Source organism: Vigna umbellata, chromosome 3 (assembly GCF_029865625.1).
Source record: "Vigna umbellata cultivar VRB3 chromosome 3, Vumbellata_1.0, whole genome shotgun sequence".
In the NCBI taxonomy this organism is placed as follows: Eukaryota; Viridiplantae; Streptophyta; class Magnoliopsida; order Fabales; family Fabaceae; genus Vigna; species Vigna umbellata.
Window position 1 is genome coordinate 23,553,060 of NC_142167.1, and position 12,056 is coordinate 23,565,115.

Consider the following 12,056-nt stretch of genomic DNA (forward strand, 5'->3'; position numbering starts at 1 on the left):
ACTTATAATTAAAAAATTATTTTAAATAAGTTTTTATAAAATCAATATTTATACATTTATATTTAATTAAAAAGATATTAAATATCATGTAAATTTTGAAAATTATTGAACTTGTAAAGTAAATAAAAGAAATAACTGAAAAAACATTAAAAGTGAATTAATTTAGTTTGGGGGCTAGCCCCATCCTAACCCTACCCCAACCCACTTTATGTGGGGCTTTAGGGGTTGGGGCTTTTAAAAAGCCCCCTATTAAGGGGGCTAGAAAATTGGGGCTTGATTTTAGAAGGGGTTAGGGTCAACCCATGGGCCAGGGGCTCAAATGGCACCTCTAGTTTTTACTGTAGTGATTGTTCTCTTACAAATTAATTTGGAGATTTCAAAGCAAGGAATAACAAAGCAAGTATGTGATTCGTGATACTCTTTATGTGTAAAAAATTAGAAGAAAATTTGTTAAGCATTTGAAAAATTTACAAGAAAGTAGCCAATGTGATTCGTGAATACTAATGAATAAAATTGAAGATATGTCATGTTCTTGATGTCCATTAAAGACCTTTTTCAATCTACAATATAGGTGAAATTGATTTAGAAATCAATGATGTCGGAGATAGACAATTTTCCTCTCATGTTTTAACTACTCACATAATGTGTTTTTTTCACAAATCGAACATGCTTTGTGAATTTTCACATTACAACCTAACAAGTTTCCATATGCAGAAAAGTTATTTATAGTAAAAAATAACATTCATGTATATGGATTCATTGGTAAACCCATCAAAGACTTCAACCTCATCATCTCATAACAAATTCAAATCATCAATCAATGGACTAAGATAAACATCTGTGTCATCTCCTGGTTGTCGTGAATTAGAAATAATCATAGATAACATTATGTACTTTGTCTTCATACAGAAACCTAAAGTCAAGTTATAAATCACTAACAAAACAAGCTATGAACTATGATTGGTACTTAAATTTTCATAAATTTGCATTCCAATTAAAGCTAATGCAACCCTCATATTCCTTAATTCATTTTAAAATGTAGGAAATTAGTTATCAATGTTCTTTCATTGCACATAATATATAGGATGACGAAGTAGTCGATTTCTACTCATCAACTTGCCATCTAAGGTTTATAACATCAGTTGGAATTCACAAAGATACAATTAAACCTTATAATTATAGTTAGATACCTAACTACCTTCGAAGAAGGGCTATGCTTTATTACCTCATTAATATTCTCCTAATCACCATCTTTGATCTTATAATGTGACAAACCATACTTGGGACAACTTCTTAACTCTGCAAACTCTTTTCTGTATAAATTACAATCATTAGGGTATGAATGAATCTTTTTTATATTCCATACCTATTGGAGATAGTACCTTTTGATATTGCAATTTTGAATTCTTTATCTGTTTTAGAATTGTTAGTTACTTACTTGATGTACAAGTGGTTGTTGTGAGATTTCTAAGGTGTCTAACTGCTTGTCAAACTCTCGCATTAATCTTTGTGTAAGCTCTCAAGTGACTATTTATTGTCTTAGCTGTTGTAGAGACTCTTGATTATGTAACACAAGAAGGAGATTCACATTGTGATAAGGCTCCAAAGAATGGTGGAATCCCCACGTTGCATCCCTTAGTACAAAGACATCTAGGGTGCTCAAGTCATTTAATAGCAACAAAAAGAATATCTCCTCAACCACGAGGAATAAAGTACCTTAGGTTTTATGCTCAACAAAAAATAATTTAAATTCTCCATTTTGAATTCTATATTATAGGTCTATTCTTCATTTTCATTTTCATAGTTAGTAGGTAATTTTAGGAAATATTTTTCTTAATAGATTCATTCTTTGGTTGTTTCAGATGATGATTCTACATTTCAATTTAGTCTAGATATTATACATTGCATTGCATTATTGTTATTTTGTTAATTGAGTCATATCATTCTTTTGCAAGTTGTAATTCAATTTCTCTGTAAAAAAAAAGTTTAGATTCAATTTCTAGCTTTTGTTCAATGTAGACTAGCTATTTCAAATGCATATTTCTTTTTATTGTGCATCTAATTTAGCTTTTAGGTTATACATTTTCGTTCAATACACTACAAAAATAATTAATTTTAGGAGGGGTTATTTTCCGGCGGTTCTAGAAACCCCGAATAATTCCCGGCGGTTTATAGAAAACCGCCCCTAAATTTTTTTTTTTTTAATTTTATAATACTTACACACCCATATCGCGCCTTTGGTAATTTGTTTTAGTAACATCTGTTCTAGTTTTAGATACTTTTGAACCCTAAAAGCTTCTCCTCGTGTTCATCAAAATTTCCCCCAAACCCTACCCCGTACCACAATCTTCTCCTACTTGGCTTCTTCTTTGGCTTGGCTTCGTGTTCGTCTTCTCTTCTTGCTTGGCTTCGTGTTCGTCTTCTTCTGCGAGGTGGAGCGTCGAGGTTGAGGCATTGGAGGCGTCGAGGCATTTGTGGGTTGAGCGAGTTCGAGGTGCTCTGGTGGGCTCCCGCACTGACCGTCAAGGTAAGACTGTGTTCGATCTTGGCTGTCCGGTGATCTGGAGTGCTTGTTGCAGTACTGTTAAGGCTAGATAAAAATTTTCGTTTGTCCGTAGAGAAGTAGTTTTGTTCTCAAACACTGGCACTCAAATTCTGAAGTGCAAACCAATAACACATAGACAACAGTTTCAAGTTTATCAGAAAAACAATGAACATCTCTAAGGCTTAAGTTGTATCAAGGTTATCAGCATAGTTGAGAAAGATTGAAGATATAGAAATGATTAGTCATAGCAATTGAACTTTCATCCCAGCCAGAGACAATTAAGTAAGATCCACGAAGGATGACTGCAATGCAAGGAGAAAAAAAATTCTAACATACAATGAGAAATTGCTAGGTAGACAAAGTGACAACGAACAACTCTGTAAAATCCTTTCGGAAATGGAGTAGATTACTACGGACATTTTGCAAAAGCACAATTATCTTCCTTTCCTTTTCTTACTTTCTCTTGTTCACATAACATGCAAATGAATGGAGATTGGGTTGACTCTTCTGATAAAGATGATTTAGAACAACAGATGTTTTTCTTATTGATGTGGCATGATGATTTAGAACAACAGATGATTTAGAACAACAAATGGGACTAAATTATCCCATTTGTTTAAGTGATGTGGCATGATGATACCCATTGAAAGTAAAATAAGACTTCATGAGAGTTTATTATAAGATCCTGGCATTGTAGTTGTTGTAATGCAATCTTTATAAAGGCCTACATATTGATGTTCAAAGTTGTTCTTTAACAATTTAGATGAGGCAAGGTAGTATCACTCTTGGTTAGGTGTGTTTGTTCATTATTCTAGCACTAATGCATTGGATCTTGTTAGAATTCTGGGTGTTTTGACGCGATAGCATATCTTGTTCATCCTTGTTGAGTTCTTCTCTTCTTGGGAGAAAACCAACCTGTTTGCTTAATTATTTTATGCAGTGGGTTTTTCCTGGTTTCCTCTATCTAGGAACCTAACAATCAGTCATCATGCTATTCTATTAGGATCGATAACTATGAATTTAATTGACGCTAAAAGTGTGTTCTAAAAGAATAATGTGACTTTCTATGGAGTTGTTACCAGAGCTAGTTTTTGTATTTCTGTATCTGTAATGTGACACTGAAAACAACCTATTTTTTTCATCATGAAACAACACCATCCACTATCTGCTTTATCTGAAATGTTAATTGATTGTCAAATATTGATTTATTCAAGATAGTCCTGCTTAATAATTATGAATCTGTGGCTGGCAGTAAGTCTTGGATTCTTTGATGATATTTATGTCCCTGCACATCATATGCCCTACCCAAACCACTTTGTTGAGGAATACTTTTGTTATTAAACTTACTTATAATTTAAGCATTTTCAGAAGATATCTTGTGTTGTTTCTAGTTCTACTTGCCATTTCTTATTTGTGAGTTTGGTTTTTCCCATATAGGCAGCAGAGTTCAATGTTCAAGCAGCTCAACAAGGGATTGTTTACATTGATGAAGTGGACAAGATAACTAAGAAGGTTCTTTTCTAATTTTAATGGCTAAGTTCATAAATGCAATATATAACCAAAAACTGTATATTCTTTTTGCTTGTTGAGAACTTAGTTTTTAGATTCAAAGTGCTGTTTATGGGGACTATTCATTTAGAGGATGCTGACTTTTTTTATTAAGGGAAACTTGTACTGCAGAGATTTAAGATCGACAATGTTGTAATGATACTAAATGTTGAGTGTAAAAGGGCAACAAGAGAATATAATGTAGTGGATATCATCTATAAATAACAGAGGTTGAGAGAGAGATCTGTTTGTCATTTTAATAGATGATTATACTTTCAGAAAATAGAGACCGGTAGGGAACATGGTCTCTTTTATACTCAGTGTCTGTTAGTGATAAAATTGTTGTATTGTCACCAAAGCATAAGTATTAGATGTTGAGCAATAAAATGAAATGACAGAAAGCAGTAATGGGTTACTGGTAAAACAAAGCTTAAATATAACAATATTAAAAAAACATTGATGATAAAAATAATAATGTAAACAATATTAAAAATATTAATATCCATATATTACAGATTTATTTAAGATGGAGTGAATAGGGTAGGTGCAGAAAAAGGTAGGAAACGAAAGATTAAGGCGAGTGGATAAGCAAAGTGGAAGAGACATGGATGGTAGAAACGTTTTGGAGAGTAGGTGGGAAAAGTAGAGGGAGAATTTAGAAGGGAGATTGTGTTGAAGAAGGTGGTTGAAAAAGAAAAAGTAGTAGAACAGAATGGATTTGTAGGTTAGCGAAAAGCTAGTATGTGGTTTTGGAAGATAGGAACCAGTTGAAGAAGTTTGGCAGAGTAGCTTGGTCTGCTCTGTGGTGGTTTTGCGTGAATAAATGTTTTCTCTTTTATATATATTTTCAATGTGATTTGATCCTTGGTTTGTTTTAAACAATTCAAATTTTAAGACCTAAGAACAATATATTGAAATATTCAAATATGAAAGTCTCTGATTCAATGTAACTCATTCTGATTCAATGTATTTTTTAAATTTATAGGCTAGTTTAATATGTAAAAAACTACTTTATTTTAAGTTTAATAGTAATTTCGGTTCTTATATTTTACAAATTATATTAGTTTCTAAGTTTTTACTTTATTTATAATGTTGGTTCTTGAATTTCTTTAAAAGCATTTCTTTTTTATTATCATAACTTACTTTACTTATAGTTAACTGCCTATAATCTTTTTATTACTTTTAACATGATACTGTGAGATTGGAGAACACGACTGATACTAAAGACTTGAACCAATGTAACTCATTCTGATTCAATGTATTTTTAAAATTGAAAGTTAAATAAAGTTAAGATAACCAAAACTTAAGGAATAAAAATTGTGTAGAAAGAAATCCAGAGACTAATAATTAAAAATTAAGCACTAAAATTTAAAATAAAATAATGACCAAAATTGTGATTTATAATATGATTTATAATATGATTTATGTAGATAAAAAGTGAAACAAAATCAATCCTAATAAAGTAGTTAATTGTGAAATTAGCTCCTGAAATAAATCCCTTGATCTAAGGGATTGTGAGTTGACTTTCCCCATAAAAGGAAAGTCGATTGTAAATGATTTTCCTTGGATTAGTTCTCACAGTTTAGTAAATTCATCTCATGTAGTGTATTTCGTTGAATATCGTCCTTATTCTAACCTTCCAATCCTCTTGGCATGAACAGAGGTCGTTGTAATGGATAGATCATGGATAGACATGCCTCGAAATACAAATCAATATATGAGAGGATTGAATACTTTCTTGGACTTCGCATTCACTAATAGTGGTGTTAGGGGAAAGATAGTATGTCCATGTCAGAAATGCAATTTTAAGAAATGGCAAAGTCGTGAAGAAGTATATGAGCACTTAATTATTAAACCTTTTCCAAAAGGTTATACAATGTGGCTTCTACACGGGGAGAGAAGAGTAAATGACGAAGCTCCTCAAGTAATGGTCGAAGAAGATGGTGGAAGAGTTGAAATTAATGATAATATGTGTGAAATGATTAATGATGTATTTGCACATCATTGCTCAACCAACGACATGGTGGATGATGACGATATGGGTGCAGAGTCAAGCCATACTAGAAGTCATGATGGGACAAATTTTTTTGAATTAATGCAAGATGGACAACAGAGCTTATATGAAGGATGTGATAAATATTCAAAACTTTCTTTCTTGGTGAAGTTGTATCACATCAAATGTCTATGCAGAATAAGTGACAAAGCTATGTCCATGATACTGGAATTGCTAGCAGATGCATTTGAACATGCTAAAATTCCAAATTCATTCTATGAAGCCAAAAAAGTGATTAGCAAGCTTGGTCTTCATTACACCAAAATTGATGCTTGCCCGAATGATTGTATGTTGTATGTTGGAGAAGACAAAGATAAAGATTCTTGTAAGAAATGTAAGACATCAAGATGGAAGCCAAAAAAGAGAAATACAATTGGTTTAGTTATATATCTCTTTATAGGAAAACGAGTGTGGGCACAAAGTTAGCAGAGGAGAAGTTTGGATAGCTACTCATAAGAAGACCAATGGAGCTTTTATCAATGATGAGGCAAGGGAAATTGGTGTAAGTTCCAATCTTTTTTTTGTGATTGGTTTAGTTATATATCTCTTTATAGTCTCGTTCAAATGATATTACTTAAATGAAGAACTCAATGTCATGTGTACTATATACATGTCTATAGATGTCATGTAATAGATATATTATAGGAAAAAAGAACCTTTTTACTATAAGTAGTTGGTTGTTCATGTGTTTTGTGTTTTCTGAATTATTGATGGTTAAAAGCATTGATTCTAGTAGAAATTGACACTTACACATGATTGCTATTGGTATTAAGATTTAAGTTCCTTAATATGATTGTCATTACAGACTTCAATTTGAAGAATGAGTATTAATTGGTCCCATCCATGATGTCACGTGGATACCCTTCTTTCAATCAATCTTATATGGATTTCCAGTTTTATTGAAATGATGGATTTCTTTTCTGAGATCTATTGACCTTTTACTGGTTATACAACTTTCTTCAAATGACTAGTACCTTGTATCCTGACTTAGTTAAAGGTTTATATGCGAATGCTAGATTAGAAGATGGAATTATTGTATCAGAGTGAGAGGGATAGATTTGGTCCTGAATAATGATGTATGGACTATTGTTGGTTTTGGGTTAGGCGGGATGAAATCTCATAACCCAAGTATAGACTTTGCACTTTTGACCCTGGAAAATATAATAACCCAAAGATCAGATTTTGAAGATAGTGAAAGTATACATTACATTTAAAATGTTAAATGTTTATTATAGTGTTTAGCGTAAGTCATATATTGTAACATTTACGATAATTCTTTTTATAGTTTATAATAGTGTATTACATTTACGATAATACTTTTGTTGGAACTTATCTATATGGTTATCAAATCTCTGTTTGACAAACATGACCAGCGGATATTTAGCATAATTATAAGGTTGAGCAGTACAGAAATAATGCTAAAAGATTGAAAGACTGGTTTTACAATTCAATGAAACAATAGACTCGCAAATAAAATTTAAACTCACGTATCATTGTAAAAAAATTTCTATATTGCAGTATATGTAACAGTCCTTGAAGCCAAATATTTTTATTAGCAGCTTTAGCAAATCATCTACATATAAAAAAAGGACAATTAGGAACTACTCAAAAGGTTTTTTATTTCTCAAATACCATAATTGCTTTAGGGAGCTCACTATCTGCCATTAAACAAGAAGCTTTTATGGAAAAAGAAAAAAAAAACTAATAATAAAAGGCAGAATCGATACCTAGTTTAAATAAAACTGCATAAAAAATTAACCTCAAAAGCGAAAACGTTTGATTTAGTTTACAATAGGAAATTGTACTTATCGAAATTTATATTATTATAATTAATAGACTTAAAATAGTCCAATGAACATAAAATTTAAGTATGAAATTTATATGAATCAGGAAAATGTATTATTTATAAAAATGATATTATTTATGATATAAACATAATCAGTTAATAGTAACAGAATTCATTAACATGTTAATCATAAACCTATAAAATATATAAATACATGTTATTAGATGATCTCATAATTATTATACTTTCATATGTTCACTTATTTTTTTTCTACACTTATTTCTTCTATTGACTTGAAAAGAGTCTTTACACCTGGAAGTCTATCCAGTCAAATATCATTAGGTGGGCCTTGCTAGTTGAAAGCAAATCTTGCTAGTAAATCTGTTAAATGGTTAGGTTTCTATAAGTAGAAGTAGGAAATGTATAAAAGAGTTAGTCTATTAGAGTAAGTTTAAGGTGAAAGAAACTTCTATCATTCTATTAGAGTAGGACTTATTTGCTACTGTTTTTGCACACATCTTAAGTTTAAATATAAGTATACTACTGCCAACTCAATAGTTTGTCTCTTTATACAAATGCAATGTTTTTAATGTTGGCATCATTGATTATGTTGTATGTAGGAAAAAATTCAAACATATGAATCTACAACATCGTCTCAATCAAAAGAAATATCAAGTTTAGATTCATTAGCTCATGTTTTAGGAAGCCAAGAGCATTGTGGTCGTGTTCGCGGTCTAGGTTTGGGTCCTTGCCCATCTAAAGTCTTTGGAGTCCATGCTCGTTCTCATTTTGGATCATCTTCATCTACTCCTTCTAATGTTGAATTACAAGCTCAGGTTAATGAATATTTAAATATTTATTTGGTTTGTTCCCTTTAAGATTAACATGTTAGGTATCATATTTCTCACTTTTTAAATAAATTTTTTTGTTATAGGTATCTTCATTGACTTCTTCTAATGTTAAATTAGAATCTCAGGTTAATGAATATTTACTTGGTTTATTCCTTTTAAGATTAACATGTTAGGTATCATATTTCTCACTTTTTAAATAAATATTTCTGTTATAGGTATCTTCATTGACATCACAAGTCAATGAAATGAAGGCAATGATGACACTTTTGTTGCAAAATCATCAAGGTTCATTGCCTTCACAGTTTGTAGTATTTCAACGATCATCGGTAATAATTATTAAATTTATTTGTATGATTTTTTTAATTAAATATATTATCGACTAACTATTATGTTATATTGTAGGTATCTGATCAAGGGAGTGGGCCAAACAATAGATGTAATGAAGAAGAAAATTAGATATTGTTATTGAATATTTTTATGAGTCATACTTTTAGTATTGAACATTTGTATTGAACATCTATATTGAACATATGTAATGAACATCTTTATTTTTAATTTTTATGCATGAACAATTAGTTTAATGAATGATATTAGGTTGAACAATATAGTTTATTTTATACAATATTATTCAATTTTAGTTCATATTAATTTATTGTTTGTTTTGTCAATAAAATCATTTTTATCATAATCTAATTTTATCACAATAAAAAAAGAATGAACTGTATAAATTCCCGGCGGTTTTAACCCCAGTAAACTACACATGCAAAATAGGGACGGTTTTGAGATAACCCTAGTTAGTTCCGGCGGTTTTTGAGTAACCCCGTAATTCCCGGCGGTTTTCACAGAACCCCCGCTAATTCCGGCGGTTTCGACAAAACCTCTGGTAATTCCGGCGGTTTCCGGAAACCCCCGCTAGTACCGGCGGTTTTTTCCAGAACCGCCGGTACTTACTTGGCGACGGCCGTGTTCCCAACGGTTGGTCCAACCGCGGGAAATGTGATTTGCGGGGGTTAAAACCGCCGGTAATATTGAAAAAAAACCCCGGTAAAATTACATATTTTTGTAGTGATACATCCTTTAACACGTGTGGGAAAATTGCTAAATTTATGTTATGGGTAATAGCAATGAGTCATGGTTTATTTATGCAATTTGAACCCAATTGGCATAGCTTGAAGGTATACTTGATTGTTCTCAACATTCCATACATGTTCTTGTGCCTACTTGCATTATAGTGATAGCACCTAATTAGGAGTTTTTAGCTCTTGCATCAATTAGATAGATTCAGCACTAATCTATATTGCATCTGCATTACAGTTGAACCAAATTTTTTTATATTAGGCCATCTTCTATACCTAGCACGCATAATTCATCTTCATTAAATCTTACGTTAACTTCATCGAATTTGGTTTATATGCATAAATTCTGAAAATAAAAATCATTGGATACATTTAGGTTCATTTAGGCAATTCATTCATTCTAAGTTTTTTTTTTAAATTCCCCAACTACATTTGCATTCTCATTTTGGCAAAGATAAATTATACAAACTACACTTAACATGAACAATTGGATTTTTTATTGATCAAAATTGTGACTAAAAAAGGCTTTCAAGAGCCTCTCTTTCGTAATCAACACTTATACGTGGTAAGTGGTAAATTAATCTAATTCTAATTTATATTTATGTTCTGTAGACACGTGATAGAAATTATTTATCTATCAAATACAAAACTAACTTTGTTTGTGAAAGGTATAATCTCATCATATTCAAGAATATTCACGTTTATTATAATTACATATATTATAATCATCACTTCTTATATTTTACAAAATTTTGACAATATTTCATGTTAATCTTTAAGTAACACGAAAGAAAAGTGGTGACACAAAATCTTCACATTCAAATATGCATCCAAAGATCACTAAAAAATACAATAAAAAAAATTAAGTAAAATATATGAAATGTAAATTATAATTTATGTATTATTCAATTAATAAAACATGATTATTTTTCCTAAATTTCTAATCGAATAAGTCAAAATTTAATACAATTACAACTTACATTAGTTTTTATATATAAAGTTTAAAATTCGAGAAATACAAGGCAGATAAATGTATTAAATCTTAAACAAGAAAGTAAGATTGCTCGATGGAGTACTGTAGCAAAATTTGTGAATTAATATAATAAATACAAATTAGTGTAGAAGCCCAAAATAATATTCGTCGGGGTTCGGACATCCCAAACTCAATATCAACACATTTGAACTAAGCAAAATTTTCACAACATAATATATATCCACAAAATAAAATAAAACTGAAAATTAAACTTAATTTTAAATAAATATACAAAAATTTAAATTTAGAAAAATATATGGCAATAAAGGAGATGGATACCGACCACAATGCAAACACATAAAGAAGAAACAAGGGAAGAATAGCCCCATCAATAAATAACGAAGGAGAATAATGATGACAAGATCGACAAAGAATGCGACCCTACCAATACCAAGAACACAATCCACCATCCATCACAATAACAACTGCATAAAACAATGAAAAACACCCTAAATGAAATTAACGACGACAAAGAGAGAACCACCCAAGAGAAGAGCAATGACTACTACAATAAAAATGATGAGAAGTGTGAAGAACACCCTCGTGAAGAGGGGAACGTATAAGACTTGACAATAAAAACGTTTGAAGACACCAGTGATGAACAACGGTAAATGAACAACAGAAGAAGGCATTACAGTGACATAACCACGATAAGTAAAAGGAAGAGAAGGCGAGAGTAAAGAACGCGTGTAATGCACGAAAGCAAAAAAAAAGAAAAGAATGGATGCATAAGAGATTTAAAAGCGATTCAACACTAAAACCATCGTTGTTTCTCAATTCGAGTATTTCTTATAACGATTCATTGAAATTGTTGTTATTTTTTTTAATTGACACTTTTAACAACCGTTGAGAGGGAATCGTTATAAAAAAAGTTGACTTTTATTTCAAAATTATCACAACGTGTCAATTGATAAAAATAATATTTTAATTATCATTATTTTACGTCATGAAAATATTTTTTACATTTTTTTTATTTCAGATATGTTCTATCACTAGTTGTCAATTTATATCATAACTACCAAATCATATTATATTTATAGACATTATATTTAATACAACTTTTACCACTTAGTTCCTTCACTCTTTTAACATGTATAAAAATAGAAAATAAAAAAGAACAATAAAATAAAAACAGAATTTATTATACATTCTTCTGTTTTCGCC

General features: G+C 30.8%; 1 protein-coding gene across 1 annotated transcript; it reads left to right on the forward strand.

The window, feature by feature from the left end:
• The first annotated feature begins 319 nt into the window (after window positions 1-319).
• Window positions 320-9,388, forward strand: LOC148202000 (uncharacterized). Its single transcript, XM_088109503.1, has 7 exons — window positions 320-400; window positions 2,276-2,527; window positions 3,983-4,057; window positions 8,553-8,768; window positions 8,867-8,908; window positions 8,999-9,109; window positions 9,186-9,388. Exons 1-7 carry the CDS (start codon window positions 320-322, stop codon window positions 9,237-9,239), a joined length of 831 nt encoding a protein of 276 aa, XP_087965629.1. The 3' UTR covers window positions 9,240-9,388.
• Window positions 9,389-12,056: the final 2,668 nt, after the last annotated feature.